Genomic DNA, 16,812 nt, shown 5'->3' with positions numbered 1-16,812 from the left:
ATGTGTCTACGTACAACTTCGCTTATATCGTTTTTCTCCAAAGATTATATAGAACAAGTCGAAAAACGCAAGGACGTTCATGAACGCAATTTGTCGATATGCCACTTTTGTGCCATGCATCATGTTACACAGAACAGAAAATGTAAGTGTTCTTAATTGTGCAAGATCATGTTCACAGCATTTACAAGTCCACAACAAGATTTGACATACGACATTACATGTACAATAAATAATTTTATAATTTTACACAACTCATTAGAAAGTATACTATTGAAAAAGTTAGCTATGTAGTAGATATTTGCAGCAGAGGTGCTTCAAGATGTTTGGAGAGAGCATCCGCCTGGACAATAATAACGAGTAAAACATGCAACCACAGTGATGATGTCATTATTACCTTTGCCTTAAGCAGTCCTAGACCAACATTTCCACTGGCGTATATACACAGTAGGAGATTAGCCACACTCTTTATGGCTACCTTTCCTTCCTGAGTGAGAGGGGAAATGATACAGTTCCAGACACAATGATACTGTACACACAATGCTAGTGCTAGTATATATAAATGGACGGTCACTATGGATGATTGTTTGTTCAATGGCTGGTACATACACACATTCCGGTCACACATAATCTATGTTACACACTACACAAACTGCTTATGGGGTGGGGTTTTTGCAGGGTTTATTTTAGCTTGAAATGTTCTGTTACCCATTTGGAATAGGTAAATTTGGTACTTTGCATCCCCTTAACATTAGCGACTTTGGGGTCGAAGGTTCACACGCTTAACTGGGCTGTTTTGATACTTGAGAGAAAATGTATAGAAATTAGGAAAAGACCTTATCTATAATGTACAATATTTATACACTTAGCTTGCAGCTGGCTTGCAGCTGGAATGAAAAAAATGGTTGTGGTAACTTCGATGTCGCTGCAAACCTTAGCCCTACACCATCGCCCAACCATCCCTACGGTAGTGTGCTAGAAATGTATATGTGATACAAACTAATGCATTTATGCAAGTGCCTATCTATCACGTACATTTGTATCGCACAGTTAGGCTTTTATTCTAGGCCTATACAATCGTGGCAAGGAAATAAATTAATTGTATAGCTTTTTTGTAGAATTGGCCTAAATGCAAGTATTTTATGCTAGCAAAAATTTCTAGGACTACGGTATACGATAAGCACACATTGGTATTAAAGTTGGATAACCAAAAATAGTTGTTGGACTATGGTATGAAGTATGAAGTTTACCACAACCATTTGAAAATCATATTCGTTCAAAGATTTTTCTGGGGAGAATACCAGGTCCCCCATTGGCAGACGCAAGTGTCCAATGTTAATCATCCCCTTAATATTTGGAAACCATATTTTCACGTATTTGGTCAAATTCCTGAACTAAACCTGTCGTGCACATACCAAGCAATCCAGTACAATAAAGTCTAGTGGCTCGTCAGGGAACGTATTTCTAGCTCCTCTCTCGTTGGGCATCCATATTATTAGCATATCTCCAGTCTCGATTTCCCGGCATCCTGCAATATTGTGCTGAGACTGCTACAGAGGTGTGTGTGTGTGTGTGTGTGTGTGTGTGTGTGTGTGTGTGTATGCGTGTACAAATACACTGTATCAGTGCTCGTATTTCCCCCCTTTAGAATTTATACATGTAGTACAAATGTACACCCAATTCCACATGTACACACGCAGTTATTTCAACACCTGTCTAGCCAGCACTGACACTCCCTCTCAGCTGACCAGAGACAACCTTCAAACACTTGTCGACCTTTTTGTTGTGTTTGAGCCAAGAGCTACAAGTATCTTCCCTGGGGGTGCCCCTGTCCTCCCGCCTTTTAACGAGGTCCAGTTGTTGCTGTCTATACACGGACAGTTAGAGAACCAGCAGAGCATGGAGTTGTCCTACTGTATATTTGACGCCATATTTGCAGCCTCAAGATCAGCACTGTAAGTAAAAAATATCTCCGAGTTTTCAGCTCAGCAACTTTACTGTACATGTCGTGTACTCTATTATTGTCACAACATACATTGTAATTATGTGATGTATTCATGAGCGTTGTTTGATACCCAACCCTCCTCTGCAGGACACACCCACAAATGGCAAATTTGGCTGGTGTCCTTTGCCACAAGTGCAGAGTGCCCCAACTTCCTCAACTAACTGCACTGCTATCTGGATGAGGGTACGCACAGAGCCTCTAGTCTCACTCTGCTGTTTGTTTTAAGGGTAGTACCCACTTGAACCTAAGCCGTTTTCCAGTTGGGTAGGTGATGTGCTGTTACAATGCATATGCAATGTAATGCAAGGGGTTATCTACCTGTATATTTCCTGTAGTTGTGGCATGTGAATTACTTGTAGAAACCCCTACATGTACACCTTACTTCTTTAAGTTTACTTACTGGTTACATGTACATGTAGGTCCTATATGTACAAATATTGCATGCACTTTTTCCACTATAGTTTCATCCCACTGAGGCTGCTGCTCTTGTGAAAACTCTCTACCATGATTTCTGCGTACTCCTCCCAGATGCATATGGTCCATTACTGCAACTGCCCACCACCTCTCCGCACTTTGCCCAGCAGCTGGCCCTCTCATTCACATCCTTGCATTCCTTCTACAGTGGTACGTGCATGTATTATTGCTTTATAGTAAATTCTACTTGCTACATAATATTATCATACATGTAGGATGTTTATAGCACTACATGTATTGTGCTAGATTGCACCAAATGGCAAGAAATGCTGGGTAGCAAATTAAGTAGCAATGATTGTGGGTGTGTCCCCTAGTATTATGCTCACTGTCGATTACATTCATGTACTATTGCGTGTGGTTGTGACTCTGAGTTTTGGAAGAGGGGCAGAGAAACTTCCGGTAGCTTTTCACCTGCTTGTGGCACCCTCCCTGCAAACAGGCTGTAAACTACTGGAACATTTACAGTACACTATAGCCATTATGATATCACTAGATGTATATGGATGCATGATTACAAGATTACAATTCTTCTTTCTGTATAATTATGCAGTCACTAAAACAACCATGGATTCGTCACAGCCTAATCCACCAATCAGAATTCTTCAAATTGTTTACCATTGGCTATCAACGTATCCAAACTTACTCTCTCCGCCTCCTCTTCTCAACAAGGAGATTTCCGAACTTCCACTAGTACATTCCAATTCCATCAATTTTGATTCCGAATTCCCAAAGCCTGTACTACAATGTTTGCTACCTGGACTAATGCAGTGGTGTGTTTTGGCACCTCTTTGTCCAAACTATCCGACTATCGCTAAGAAGACCAAATCTAGATCCAATTACAGCAAAGACTCAAGAGATGAACCTATGGATACCTCAAGTTCAAAGTCATTGGACGATAAAGACATGCAAATGATATTGACGTCATTACATGCTGATCTACTTTCAAGTATTCTCTCACTCTCAAAGCCGGTAACTTGCCAGATGTCAGGAAAGGAAATGGCCATGCTGATTGCTAACCTGCTTGGGTATTACAGTCACAGGAAGCAACGTGGTGAGGAAGAGATGGCAGAGAAGATGGAAGAGTGTGTGGAGAGGCTGGCACAGCTGCTGCAGATATCTCTATCCTCTGGGCTGCTCAACCTGAGACCAGGTGAGTGTTTGTGTGTTGATTAGGGAGGTTAGCACTTATTGTAATTACTGTACCTTATGGTTTTTGATGTAAGCCTCTTTCCGTTACTACATTGTAGCTCTGTAATCATTCATGAAACATACATAAACGTACCCAAATTTATGTTTGTATAATATGCTTGCCTAAGCAGGAAAATAATGCCCCTACAGTATACATGTACATGTACTATACATGCAGTGTAACTGTACATCCATCTCTAGAATTATTTTATGGATATGATTTGTGCAGATTACTTGTGTCTACAAATGAAGTGTTATCTTAATAATTATGTATATTGCATTTTTCACTTGTGTACTATAGTGTACACTGTATATTCCCGTGTAGCGAGTATATTTTGAGGGTATAAACTTTTGCGTTTTTCGCTGATTAAGCATGTATCGCAAACATTTTTTCACCCACGAATTTTAATATCACGTGCATGCATGTGCGAAAAGGTATTAGTCCACGAAAATTAAATCCGCAAAGTTTTTACACCACCCTCGAAATTACCCGCTATACATACAGTACACACAATGGCACACATAACAGTGTAGTAATCTGGTGTGTTTCATATGTGCAGATGACGTTTCCGGGTTAGCTTCTACTCTCCCCAAGAATAGACTGTTACAGCTTGTCATTGCACGTGCTCAACAGCAGATTTAGTCAAACGTTGTCTTGTCTTGCTTTGTTTACGCTTGTTGTTTGTGCTTATGACTATAAAATCATCATAATATCTCAAAAAGTTAGTACACATTATTATAAACGAACCAAAGCCTGGCATAACTGCATGTGTGTGAATGTTATATACTATTTGTATGCACAATAATTATGTCATGTGATTGTGTTCTAGCTAGAAAGATACACAGTTACTGCATGTAACAACAACAGTTATTTAGTTTTAGTATGTGTCTTCGCTAGGTCCTACAATACCTTTATCGAATGGCTCTTCTGCATTTGGCTCCTTATTGCTCTCTCCGTTCTCCCAATTGTCATCACAAACTCTTGCAAGCTGTCTGTCATCATGGCGATCTCCATTGAGCTCTCTGTCTTGTACATCTACATGTAGTTCTCTCTCCCACTGACAATCGTCATCGAGCCTTCTCTCTCCATTGAAATCATCGTCCACCTCTCGATCCTGAGGGTCTTCTTGGGGCAGCCTTACGTATTGTATCCTGCCTCTGTTCCAATATCCGACAGCTGATCTCCAACATCGAGTCCCCTGGATTCTTCCCGCACAGCGAGCGAGCAGACCGGTCTTTTTCAGACGTTTGTACACATGGTAGGAAAGAATGAACAGGAACGTCACAAAGGCTATGCCTAGTGAAATGGAGGTGGCAATCTCTTGAATAATATTTGCACTGTTCTTAGAAGAAGAATTTTTGGTTAGAGAATAAAATGTTACGAAAGACAGTAGAGTGAGGTTGAAGTAGAACGAAGAGTTGAGAGCATAAAGCCACTTATTTTTGTAGACTCCACCGAAGCACCCCAATAAGCTTGTTATCAGGAAACAAATGAGTATGACTTCAATTCCATAATGTTTGTATGTGTTTTGGTGGGAAAAAAGAGCAAACGAAATACTGTTAATCATTCTACATAGGAGTAAAAGTCCAGTCCAGAATCGATAGCGATGCTTGATCACATGAGGGCTAGTGTAAGCGTCAAAAAATGGCTTTAGTTTGGCCACCCATTTCAGTCCCCTCACATGAGAATATCTTTGCAATGGTTGAATAAAGAGGAGCATTAAAGTGTACAGAACAGTAGCTATTCCAAACAAAACACCAATCACCACCAGAGCTAGGTGCTTCCCTTGCCAACATGGTACATTACCATCGGGGAGCCAGTAGTACTTGAGGATTTTAGAAGAATTAGTACGAAATTCAATCGATGAACAGGAAAACACAGCTACTTCAGTTTGAAGAATTTTTGTGTAAGAAATAAGAACAAGTGTAGCTAGAACTTTTACAGGGTTGTCTCCAACAAGCTCCGTAATCCGGCTAGACTTTGATGTTGCAAAAATGATAAGTCCAAGAATGCACCAAATGAAAACAGGAATAAAAAAGTTTAATATTGCCTGCCAAAATGCATCAAACCCATCGTAAAAGCAAGTTGTTAAACCAATATCTAAATTCATCCATGCAAAAAATTCCGCAAGATATGCGTATCGTTTTGATACTCTCAAAAACAATTTTATGTTGATGTTGAACAAACTAGAGTAGAATAGAAATCCACTAACTGTGCCATCAGTGATGGTCACATTACAGCACAGCATAAAGAGTAGTACTAGAGCTGTAATAGCCAGAGTAGCTAGCGCTAGGAGAGGAAAGTACGATCGACTGATGTTGTCACAGCGAAGGCACCTGCTAGAGGCAATAGCTAAACTATGTTGCTTTAAGCACGCTCCACACAAAATGCCCTCCCTTTCATGACACTGAGAGTTTTGATCAAAATAGGTTTCATTAACATTGATAACTGTTTTGTTGTTACAGTACCACAGTGGACAATAGTTGAAATGTATGAACCCACTAACGGTTTCAGAGTCGGAATGATCAGCAGCGTTGTAGTATCCTACCCATGTATTTTCGTTCTTTTTTATAGTTGAGCTATTAGCTCTGTATTCGAAATGAGGGTCTTCATAGTCACAGGCAGAGTTGTTTATGTACGTTCCCAGAGGACAAGACCTATAGTGAATGTTGATCGATCGTAGGCTGCTTCTTGTTGTGTAACCTAAGTCAGAGGAGACAGTGATGCTAAGTTTGTCAAATCTAGTCGGTTGTGCTGATTTTACTAAAAATGTCATAGAAGTACAGACATCCTTTATTGTACGACTGTACATCTTGTCACTTGAGTGGCTGGTGGTTGCTTTGATTGTTGCTGGAACAGGGTTGTTGAATTGCCCGACGCCTACTAAACTAACTGTAAAAGGTTCACCAGGGTATATTGTTATATTGATGTTCTTGTAGTGTTTGCTACAGTTAGGTAGCTTGTTTTCACAGAAGCATATATGCTTTGGGTAAGAAGTGATGTAGGAAAGATCAGAATCATTTCTTTGCCATGAAATTTCGTTAAAAATCTTGTTGTATACTAGTTTATTGTCCTTGCCAAATGTTGTATAGCATTTGTCCATAAACCCTCCGAATATCTGACTTCCAGCGTATCCAGCAGTGTTGTTGATCATTACCACGTGAATAGTGTCCAATATTGAGATCCTTTGATGTTTAGTTAACGACTTGTTACTGTTGTGCACTTGATAAAAACACAGTGGTTCAGATTGTAAGCACTGATCTTCTGCGTATATGCCTCCTCCAGATAAAATGGCTCTGTTATTTTCAAACGTCACTGTGGTATTTGGGGCAAACAAAATGTACGAGGACTGACAGAGAACTAGGCCCCCACCGTCAAGGCCTGTATTATTTGTTATGTTCACAATACCACTGAACACAATATTTGATCCGAAAGCCGAAATTGCTGTTTTGCCGTTGTTTACAAAGCTAGAGTCACTGATAAATGTTTGTCTTCTCTGTTTACTAATGAACACAGTGGCTCCTCCGGAAATTATATCGAAACTATTTTCCTTCTGCGTTAATAGTTTGTTTCCCAGAAAGTGACTTCGAGTAATGCTCACTATATTGAAGGGAACAGATGTTGCTTCCACTCCGTTGATCAAATAGCAATAGATGTTGATAGCTAGGCCACTGTCTGCCTTGGAAGCATTTAAAATATTGTCTACAAAGTAACAGCTGTCTATTTCAACAGTTCCCTTGGGACAATAGTTGTACATGCTTGCTGTTTCGAACAGTATGTACAGAGCACCTCCTTTAAATCTACCTTTGTTACCATTAAAGCTAACATTTTTAAAACTAACAAAGTTTTCACATGGAACTGTTATGTTGTCAGGTTCTTGGGGAGGCTGCTTGAATCTAACGTATGCTCCTCCACCCTTAACCGCTGTTCCATTGTCAATGTTACTGTTCTCCACAATGACCGTATTGCTCGTATATTGTATGGTGTTTCCGAGCAGAATGAAAAGGTTTCCTCCTTTGCTGGAAAAGCTGTATGCTTCGTTGTACTTTAGTTGCACCTCTGACATGTTAATAATAACATTTGTGCAGGAAAGGAGCAAAGATATGCCAGTTGCTTTGGTTTGAAGTGCGATATGTGGGTCATGTTTGTCGTTACTATAATGTGCACTTCCATATAAGAACTTAGATCTCACAATTCCCACATAAACCTGCTCGTTTGTGTCAATAACAGGACAATCTGCATACTTCAGTACAAGATTACCCCCTATGAATTTTTCGCCACCCGTGTTGCTCACCAGTAGGCAGTCCTCCATTGTTGAGTATCCATACAGTCCCTCAGCAGCTATCCCGTATCCATTACTGTCTCGAATGGTTATCGATTGCATTGTTAGAGCAGCCACATCTTTAAGAGCAACTGCCGCTTGAAAGGAGAGTGGGCTTTCTAAATTGTTGTAAACACTATCTGGTATTATTTGACCACATGCGGAAATTTGCAGATTTTTGATAGTGAGAAAGTTTATATTCTTAAAAATAAATCCTGCTGCTTTATAACACTGAATTTCTGCAATTTCTGTTTCATTTTTGCTATCGCTCATACTAATGAGTTCAATATTCATGAGAGAGTCAATACGAAAGTTTTTACTGAGAGTGTGCAATCCTGGCATAAAAATAAACTGTGTATTGTTCAAATGACTTACATGTACATTTGCATATTGGTCCAGTGTCTTGCATTGTTTCCTTGGGCATGTTGTGTTCGATCCATTGTCTGGTCTGACGTACAAAATACTGCCATTACAATCGTGAGCAAGCAGTACTATAGCTAACGCAGTTGCGCTGAGGATGAAAATTGCTGTCGAAATCATAATATATTTCTGCTAAAGTATTGCCTAGTCTTACGGTTTCTTATAGTTATACTCCTTAAATAGTATTCAATTAAGACATGAAGAGGTGATGTTGTATACATAACATTTCGCTGTTTACATTGAAAGAAAAGCATTCAAATTTATTTTGGGCTGCTTATTTAGTGTAAAGAATGTACATACTGAATAGTTGATTGCTATTGTTGCAACTGAAATATAACTTAGAAAAGTTATAGGATGTTTAAGTGCTTTCAATATTATTTTAGAGTATAATATATACATGTAGATATTATGCAGATAACCAAATTTGTCAATATTCATTGTCTTCTTTACTCATCATAATCGTATAGCGCGAAATTTTCGCTGTTTTCATGGATTAGCAATCCTACACGAAATTAAATTACACGAAAATTGTTCTTTAATTAGAATTATCTGCTACAACGTGCAAAAATTAAAAGCGTGGCTTCCGGTAAGCAGTCAACCAGTCAACCCACGAACAAAATGCTTTTAGAGGCCATTCTCGAAATATAAGTGCCTCAAACAAAATTGCTCTATACGGTATACCAGTGCAATGCCATGCATTATAATTATACTAAGTCAGTTCTGCCATCTGCAGACGATTACTAGAACATTAATTTTGCTGGTGAAAAATTTGACCCTTTATTAACTACTGCATGAGTAAGGACGTGTCATACATGACCAGTACCAGGATCAGTTTAGGTTTTTGCAAATGTTATTGTTGCAAAGTACGTGATCAACACTCACAAAGTTCGCGTGTTTGATGTGTCTACGTACAACTTTGCTTGTATCGTTTTTCTCCAAAGATTGGAACAAGTCAAAAAACGCAAGGACGTTTATGAACGCAATTTGTTGATACACCACTTTTGTGCCATGCATCATGTTACACAGAACAGAAAATGTAGTGTTAGTGTAAAATCCATATGCAAGATCATGTTCACAGCATTTACAAGTCCACAACAAGATTTGACATACGACATACATGTACAATAAATAATTTTATAATTTTACACAACTCATTAGAAAGTATACTATTGAAAAAGTTAGCTATGTAGTAGATATTTGCAGCAGAGGTGCTTCAAGATGTTTGGAGAGAGCATCCGCCTGGACAATAATAACGAGTAAAACATGCAACCACAGTGATGATGTCATTATTACCTTTGCCTTAAGCAGTCCTAGACCAACATTTCCACTGGCGTATATACACAGTAGGAGATTAGCCACACTCTTTATGGCTACCTTTCCTTCCTGAGTGAGAGGGGAAATGATACAGTTCCAGACACAATGATACTGTACACACAATGCTAGTGCTAGTATATACAAATGGATGGTCACTATGGATGATTGTTTGTTCAATGGCTGGTACACACAAACATTCCGTTCACACATAAGCTATGTTACACACTACACAAACTGCTTATGGGGTGGGGTTTTGCAGGGTTTATTTTAGCTTGAAATGTTCTGACCTATTTGGAAGAGGTAAATTTGGTACTTGCACCCCCTTAACATTAGCGACTTTGGGGTCGAAGGTTCACACGCTTAACTGGGCTGTTTCGATGCTTGAGAGAAAATGTATAGAAATTAGGAAAAGACATTATCTACAATGTACAATATTTGTACGCTTAGCTTGCAGCTGGAATGACAAAAATGGTTGTGGTAACTTCAATGTCGCTGCAAACCTTAGCCCTATACCATCGCCCAACCATCCCTACTGTAGTGCTAGAAATGTATGTGTGATACAAACTAATGCATTTATGCAAGCGCCTGTCTATCACATACATTTGTATCGCACAGTTAGGCTTTTATTCTAGGCCTATACAATCGTGGCGTTAATCGAGATGATTGCGTAACGTTTTTAGTAAATGCACATTTTTATGCTACTGCTAGCATACATTTCTAGGACTACGGTATACGATAAGCACACATTGGTGTTAAAGTTGGATAACCAAAACTAGTTGTTGGACTATGGTATGAAGTATGAAGTTTACCAAACCCATTCGAAAATCATATTCGTTCAAAAGATTTTTCTGGGGGAGAATACCGGGTCCCCCATTGGTAGACGCAAGTGTCCAATGCTAATCATCTCCTTAATATTTGGAAACCATATTTTCACGCATTTGGTCAAATTCCTGAACTAAGCCCTGTCGTGCACATACCAAGCAATCCAGTACAATAAAGTCTAGTGGCTCGTCAGGGAACGCATTTCTAGCCCCTCTTTCGTTAGACATCCATATATTAGCAGCAATGGCCGCTGTCACATTTTCCTTTCTCTCTGTCTTGCCAGCAAATGCCATCAAAGAGCCCTCATGGTTCAACAGTCTGTGATACATGGAACACGTTTGTATATAATTATTATATAGTGGGCTGATTTAGTGTTCACTGGACTCACAGTGTACAGGTAATGCCTCCTGTATTCGCCTGCTCCAGTACTTTAGTAAGAGCCTTGGGTTTCAGCATGCTGGTAATCTTCTCAGATCTCAAACAGTGGCGCTAGACTAGACGTACTAGAACATGTACCAGTGTGTGTTCTCTTTCCTAAAAACGACATGTAGGTCAAAGGTTACCTTCATGTGACTATAGACCACACCTCCCAGAGTTTTCGCTCTGGATTGAGGGCGACTTAGAGCAGATCACTTCAAATATAAAGGGTCCACGTGGAGTGAGTTTTATGTGAAGAGGACAGTAGGAATCATGGCAATGGAAGCTGAGAGTATTCTAGCTGCACAGCAAGCTCAATACAAGAGCACTGAGGTAGAGAAAGAAGTAGAGTTACAGTTTGACGTAGGAAATCTTTTAGCAACAGATCTCAACAACTTAAACGAAGATGAACTGAAGTAAGTCTCCTACTTTTCACAATCTATGGTATTAAATTGTGACTCTGCTTAATAGGAAGAACAGAGATGAGTACTTGCACACTATCATGAGGGATAACACACAGCTTCTTCTCAATAAAATATGGGAGGTGAGTGAAACCCGAAAAAGGCTAGTAGAGTTCATTATGGCTGGCATCCCTCTGGCTGATATTGTTTCCCCTAGTTACCTGTGGAGAAGACTGATGAAGGACTAATTTTGGCTCAGGTGTGTTAGTTAACTTCTCCTGTTACCTTTATCGCTACATTCATTTTAACACTCTTTGTAGCTTCCTTCTCCTACGACAGTTCTTCCCAGAGAGAAGCGGGTAAGCTGGTAGTTTCTAGAGGAGTTCCTCAGATATTTAAAGAATAGCCTTTTGTACTTTGTATAAACGCTGTCAAATGAAATGACGTGTATTTTATCATAGAAAGGTGGTCTTTTGGGGGGATGCGTGTTTTCTTTCTATCGGTGGTCTTTTGGGGGGATGCGTGTTTTCTTTCTATCTGACTACTGTATAAATACTTTTTTGTATCAGATTCCCAAGCCGAGGCCGCCTACAACGTGGGAGCTTTTTGCCAAGCAGAAGGGAATAAGAAAAGAAAAAAGATCAAGGATGGTGTTTGATGAACAGGCACAGGTGAGTCCCCACCCATTCATTTTTGCTATGGGTTACAGCTGCTGTGTAGGAGTGGAAGCCGCGGTGGGGATACAATAGGGTGGGAGACACCAAGCAGAACTGGATGATGGAGGTCCCTGACAACGCAGGTACGCTGTACCTCTAGGGGGGTTGGGGTTGTTTGCTCTATCCGTTAGGAGGGTGAGGACTATTTTTAAAGGATGAGACTGTACGTGTGTGCCTAGATACATGTGCTGCGTAAGATATATGCTGTTGCATTTTTCACCTTCTCGGCTGTTAGGTCGAGGGCCTGGGGTACTGTACTGTCTTGTGATTACTACGTTTCTATGACTACCAGATCCTAATGAGGACCAGTTTGAGAAGCATTCCAAAGAGAGGGCCGAGAAAATTGCCAAGAACGAATACCAGAGACTTAGCAACATCTCCAAGGCAGAGAAGGGAAAACGACTGAAAGGTTCATATTGGTACACGCTAGTTTGGGAGTTCAAACCAATTAGGAAAGTAGCATTGGGGCCTCTGCATCATTTAACACGTATGTGTATAGTAAGTCAGAAATGGTGTAACTTCCCTAACTTCCCTTATTATTGCCACACAGTTCCCCTACCTCCTCCTTTCACAAAGAACCTCGGAAAACACGAGGTACGTTCCGGCATATAGATCAGTGAATGCAGCTCTAACAATGACCACCCACTCTCCTTAGCTGACACGCGCGCTGGGTACTGCCAAGTCCTCCACAGCCTCAGTGGGGAAGTTCACACCCTCTCTGGTAAGTTCGTCCATTTTACCCATGTTTCTAGAAGCTATAATATGTAAACAAAGTTGTAGAAGATTAGTGTTTTGCTAGCTACCGTAGTTCTGACTATTGCTATTTATGTGAGCGGCCATCATATCGCGGAAACAGTTATTTATGTTAAATGCTTAATGTTTTTGGAGCCTGGCTAAAACACTAATTATTTCCAGCACTACTGTACCTTTGCAATAGCGTATAATTACATGTATAATGCATCCAATTGCATTCTGTAAATGTGTGGTGTACGTACAGCCTAAGGAGCCGGAGCAAAAAAGAGAGAAAAAACGAAGGGTATGCGAAATTCATTGATTCTATGTAACCGTAGTTACTGCCCCCCCTCCCCAGTTTGCACCAGTAGTTGGAGATGCAGGTGCTGAAAAACAGAGAAGTTTGGACCTCCTTTCAAAGTTGAGCAAGAAGAGGGAAGTGTTGGATGTCAAGAAAGCCACTACCGACCATCTGGCTTCAGAGCAGACACAGTAAGAGTGTGCATGCGAATGCTTTGTTCCTGGGCTTATCTGTCGTAATTCTTTATTTGTATAATCCTGCATGCAACTAGTAATTGCTATTAGACCATTTGTAATTATTTCACATGGCTTTAGTTACCACCCCAATTGAAATTAGGCATCGTACTAGCGCTTAATTTTCGCTCATTTATCTGTATTCACACTGCTACACTTTATACCCTCGTACCACTTGTACATGTACCTCAAGGGGTATATACTGATCAACTCATGACTAGCTACAGATTACACCAGGGATATTATACAGTTGAAAATTTGTCCCTCTACTAATTTACTGTAAAACTCTACAGAACTCTATGTCGCATGTGATGTAATTATAGTGACCTTTTGACAACAAATAATTATGTGTTTGTCTTGCGTGCCCCTCACCCTCTCTTTGTTTAATCCCAGGACACACAGAAAGAGAAAGTCGGAGGGTAGAGAAGGGAAAAAACCAACCAAGAGGTCCAAGATGGGAGGAGTAAAGAAATCGTCCCGAGGGTTTAATACCAATGCAAAGAAAGGGGCTGGCAAGACTGCAACTAGCAAGACAGGCAGAAAATCAAAGTAGATGATAATTATAGCTACACACACTTTTTATGTTATGCAATTGATCAAAGAAATTATGATGAGAACACAAGGTCATGAATTTGAACGATGGTGTTGTACATGTAGTGATTGATGATGACATGTTGAGCAATACAATGCCATATTGATAGCTGTTAGTTTATTCTGGCACCAAAGAGCATTCTTTGAATTGACAGTAGAACGTCTTTGCCATTCATATCCTCCTGTGGGGGGAGTGTGGCAATGTTAGTAGGTACACAGTGACAGTAAAGCTCTAACTTCCCGCGGAAGGACATTCTGGTTACATAGTACTGATATGTATATGTTTAAGGGGGCTTCTGTGAGTACTGTTAACACAAGATATATACGTTAGGTAATTGATCAAAATTGTTCCACACCCTAATACTGTACACGTAAAAGACCTCTAACTATTCGATCTCTACAGGGCCGGAGACAAGAGAAGAGTACTATGTATTATCTACTCTTGCATCCACTTATCAGTTAAAAAGGGATCCAACAAATCGATAATCACTATATACTGTTAGGGTGGTCCACCCACCTCTCCGGTGGTGTCCCTGCCTTGCAGAGTGACTATCCCTGTCTCTAGAGTACCAGCCTCTGTTATAACACGATAAGGAGTGCCCAACTCATCTTGCCTATAAGAAGGTAGTGAATTTCTAGTCTGCATGTATAGCGAAAAAATGTAGACAAATTAATGATAACTCGAGAGTTGCATGCATGACTACATACTACTATTATTATGTGCAAACCATGAATGTGTGCACAAGCAGCCGGGCCCCTATTATAGAACAATGTTTAACTGGATTTTGGTAATCGTCTAAAATTCAAATTTTCCCCTGTGTAGTTTGCACGCACTGCAGTATATACTCACAGAGTCAGTCTGTTGTCCAATGGTCCAGCTTCAGAGTAGGTGGTGGGGATACCAGCATGCTTCAGCTCATCACTCAACAACCGAGAGTACTGCATGTGGGGGGACCGGAGAAAACACAGTAATTTGCTAGCATTGCTTATCTTAGGTACGCAAATATTTTTTGGGGAAGGTTATTCGTGTTATAATGATTATTATAGTTGGCTAATCACACGAATTGTACACAGGACTACATGCGGACGTGGAGAGGATAGGCTTTACCATGCATAGTTTGCTGTTGTCTATGTCTTTTGGTAGCACTGCCACTTTGTATGGGGCTAGTGACATATGCAGTTTGAGTACCTGTGTGGTTAAGAGGCATTTTGAAATGTTTGCTCAAGGACTTTCACAAACTCACTGTTGTGTGTACTGCTGCTTGGGGCCTGTCCACTTCACTGTAAGCATCACACATGTACGCCCAGAGAGCTGCAGGTAGGAGGGCATGTGTTCAGTAATACAGTGGATACTCTCAACAAGGACGTCTCACCTCTGTCAACACCTGATGCCATAGAGAGCAAAGAAGGACTCTCTTTCTCCATCTGAAGTGTAACTAGTAATGGCAGCTCTGGTTTGGGCACTATAACTAACTACGTACCTCATGCTTAAAACTATGATTAATTGGGAGCAGCTGGCTGCCATTAATTGTTAAATACACAGAAAAGTCAATACTGTAGAGAGGTAATTGGTTGACTGCCCTCTATTGTGACGCTTAACACTTTTAAAGAGGCTTGCACAATTAAGTTGAGTACAATTAAGTTGAGTACCACATTCATGCATGCACCTTTAGCAGGGTTTCATTCCTCTCTACTCCATCGACTAACTGTCTCCATTCCACGTCACCTCGGTTACTAATGCTCTCCACATCTTGAGCACCCCATGGAAAATTGTACTACACAGGAGAAGGCATGTCAATTATGATGTAATACATAAATCCTTTAATCCAAGAAAAAGGCTGTTTCTATAGTTACCTAGGTAATGATTTAATTAAGAGGGACGATGGGGGTATATTCATACATATTTCCAGAGATGTAGATTTGAAAACATTTGCAGAGTCAGAAGCAAACACACACAGCACAGCAACTTTGGTACAGTAAAACTAAATGTGTGCTGGGTGTACACTACTCACTTGAATGCTGCACTGTTGTTTGGAGGCTCCATCCTCCTCAGTCCCCTCCCCGAGACTGAACCGTTCCGGATTCCTGGAATACTGAATAGCAATAACCGTAAAAGAAAACAGTGCAATTGTACAGGGTAGGTAAAAAAAATGGAATTACGTATATATATATTGACCTAAGGGGAACCTTTCATTTTCACAGACATACAATAACACACAAAACTATCCTGCAGGCTGCAATATCAAGTAAGAAGTGAATGCACTCTAACAAGGTATAGGAAAATAGCTTTTTTAAAAGGCCATAATGGATTCTGCCTACATTAAGTTACTGTATGGCCTGGAGGTGTGTTTAGTCAAGATTACAGTACCTTCCTCCACCACCTCAGTCTCTTCTTCTGCCACTGTGAGAACCACCTCCTCTCCTCGACAGGGGGGCAGAGGAACTGAACATTCATTGTCTCGCCATCACATGATCTGGGGAGGAAGTGGAGCAATTAATAATAACATGGCAAAATGTGCCTGAATGGTTGTTCATGCAAAAAAGTGGAATCGATCAAATTTAAGGACACTAGACACAGTCTCATGAACAACTTGTACTAGTGCATAATTTATAATTGTAGCTCTATCAGTGGGTATGATAAATATAAAGTCCCTATACGTACCCAGGAGGGAGGTGTGTAGATGGAAGACCTTCTTTGAACATAGAACCTACTGGGAACGAGCTTTATGTATCTACTGTGATCAGTGCAGTACGTAGTAATAGTTGCTTACCAACTTGTGCTATGCCAAATGGAGGCTCAAGGTCCATGCATTTGGCTGTCTCCAACACACACGACAGTGTATCTAATATTATTATAGCCATAAAAATAATTATGTTTT

General features: G+C 40.3%; 5 protein-coding genes and 1 long non-coding RNA gene across 10 annotated transcripts in view; 2 read left to right on the top strand and 4 right to left on the bottom strand.

Annotated features, from left to right (window-relative positions):
• Positions 1-180: 180 nt before the first annotated feature.
• On the bottom strand, positions 181-2,051 carry LOC135351163 (uncharacterized). 4 transcript variants are annotated; one of them, XR_010399404.1, is made up of 4 exons: positions 1,710-2,051; positions 1,413-1,547; positions 395-972; positions 181-340 (listed from the first exon to the last, which is right to left on the bottom strand). It is a non-coding gene; the product is annotated as an uncharacterized LOC135351163 (long non-coding RNA). The 4 variants fall into 4 exon arrangements; XR_010399405.1 differs by having other exon boundaries at positions 395-959; XR_010399403.1 differs by having other exon boundaries at positions 395-484.
• A 70-nt stretch (positions 2,052-2,121) lies between these two features.
• On the top strand, positions 2,122-4,417 carry LOC135351158 (integrator complex subunit 15-like). Its single transcript, XM_064550100.1, has 4 exons — positions 2,122-2,185; positions 2,464-2,626; positions 3,027-3,626; positions 4,225-4,417. The coding sequence occupies exons 1-4, from the start codon at positions 2,180-2,182 to the stop codon at positions 4,305-4,307; spliced, it is 852 nt and encodes a 283-aa protein (XP_064406170.1). The 5' UTR covers positions 2,122-2,179; the 3' UTR covers positions 4,308-4,417.
• On the bottom strand, positions 4,333-8,603 carry LOC135351157 (uncharacterized). The gene has a single exon (XM_064550099.1). It carries the CDS (start codon positions 8,524-8,526, stop codon positions 4,543-4,545), a length of 3,984 nt encoding a protein of 1,327 aa, XP_064406169.1. The 5' UTR covers positions 8,527-8,603; the 3' UTR covers positions 4,333-4,542.
• An 883-nt stretch (positions 8,604-9,486) lies between these two features.
• LOC135351156 (ragulator complex protein LAMTOR2-like) lies at positions 9,487-11,111 on the bottom strand. Its single transcript, XM_064550098.1, has 4 exons — positions 10,931-11,111; positions 10,698-10,860; positions 9,700-9,789; positions 9,487-9,645 (listed from the first exon to the last, which is right to left on the bottom strand). The coding sequence occupies exons 1-4, from the start codon at positions 10,996-10,998 to the stop codon at positions 9,589-9,591; spliced, it is 378 nt and encodes a 125-aa protein (XP_064406168.1). The 5' UTR covers positions 10,999-11,111; the 3' UTR covers positions 9,487-9,588.
• A 48-nt stretch (positions 11,112-11,159) lies between these two features.
• Positions 11,160-13,964, top strand: LOC135351150 (ribosome biogenesis regulatory protein homolog). The gene is made up of 12 exons (XM_064550089.1): positions 11,160-11,375; positions 11,431-11,503; positions 11,578-11,619; positions 11,681-11,719; positions 11,930-12,031; positions 12,081-12,159; positions 12,369-12,485; positions 12,627-12,670; positions 12,732-12,797; positions 13,074-13,112; positions 13,167-13,300; positions 13,736-13,964. The coding sequence occupies exons 1-12, from the start codon at positions 11,233-11,235 to the stop codon at positions 13,893-13,895; spliced, it is 1,038 nt and encodes a 345-aa protein (XP_064406159.1). The 5' UTR covers positions 11,160-11,232; the 3' UTR covers positions 13,896-13,964.
• Positions 13,965-13,975: 11 nt separating this feature from the next.
• The window catches only part of LOC135351148 (glycine--tRNA ligase-like), a 3,544-nt gene continuing 707 nt past the window's right edge, over positions 13,976-16,812 (bottom strand). Inside the window, exons 4-14 of one of the 2 annotated variants that reach the window (XM_064550086.1) lie at positions 16,705-16,776; positions 16,596-16,644; positions 16,302-16,407; positions 15,946-16,026; positions 15,601-15,708; positions 15,307-15,358; positions 15,178-15,245; positions 15,042-15,122; positions 14,784-14,872; positions 14,451-14,547; positions 13,976-14,115 (exon numbers count right to left, since the gene is read on the bottom strand). In XM_064550086.1, coding sequence (XP_064406156.1) covers positions 14,047-14,115; positions 14,451-14,547; positions 14,784-14,872; positions 15,042-15,122; positions 15,178-15,245; positions 15,307-15,358; positions 15,601-15,708; positions 15,946-16,026; positions 16,302-16,407; positions 16,596-16,644; positions 16,705-16,776 — 872 coding nt within the window. In that variant the 3' untranslated portion in view covers positions 13,976-14,046. The remainder of the gene's footprint in view (positions 14,116-14,450; positions 14,548-14,783; positions 14,873-15,041; positions 15,123-15,177; positions 15,246-15,306; positions 15,359-15,600; positions 15,709-15,945; positions 16,027-16,301; positions 16,408-16,595; positions 16,645-16,704; positions 16,777-16,812) is intronic. The other variant, XM_064550087.1, reaches the window with a different exon arrangement.

The sequence above is a fragment of the Halichondria panicea genome, chromosome 17, assembly GCF_963675165.1.
Source record: "Halichondria panicea chromosome 17, odHalPani1.1, whole genome shotgun sequence".
NCBI lineage: Eukaryota > Metazoa > Porifera > Demospongiae > Suberitida > Halichondriidae > Halichondria > Halichondria panicea.
Note: the sequence above shows the minus strand (reverse complement) of the source record. Positions and strands in the feature narration are given on the sequence as shown.

Coding starts and splice junctions, on each gene's coding strand:
- LOC135351158 (XM_064550100.1), top strand. Junction 2,627..3,026: donor CTTGCATTCCTTCTACAGTG/GTACGTGCATGT, acceptor ATAATTATGCAG/TCACTAAAACAACCATGGAT. Junction 3,627..4,224: donor GCTGCTCAACCTGAGACCAG/GTGAGTGTTTGT, acceptor TCATATGTGCAG/ATGACGTTTCCGGGTTAGCT.
- LOC135351157 (XM_064550099.1), bottom strand. CDS start 8,526: ATGATTTCGACAGCAATTTTCATCCTCAGCGCAACTGCGTTAGCTATA.
- LOC135351156 (XM_064550098.1), bottom strand. CDS start 10,998: ATGCTGAAACCCAAGGCTCTTACTAAAGTACTGGAGCAGGCGAATACA. Junction 10,861..10,930: donor GGAGGCATTACCTGTACACT/GTGAGTCCAGTG, acceptor CATGTATCACAG/ACTGTTGAACCATGAGGGCT. Junction 9,790..10,697: donor TTATTGTACTGGATTGCTTG/GTATGTGCACGA, acceptor CCTCTCACTCAG/GAAGGAAAGGTAGCCATAAA.
- LOC135351150 (XM_064550089.1), top strand. CDS start 11,233: ATGGCAATGGAAGCTGAGAGTATTCTAGCTGCACAGCAAGCTCAATAC. Junction 11,376..11,430: donor TTAAACGAAGATGAACTGAA/GTAAGTCTCCTA, acceptor TCTGCTTAATAG/GAAGAACAGAGATGAGTACT. Junction 11,504..11,577: donor TTCTCAATAAAATATGGGAG/GTGAGTGAAACC, acceptor TGTTTCCCCTAG/TTACCTGTGGAGAAGACTGA.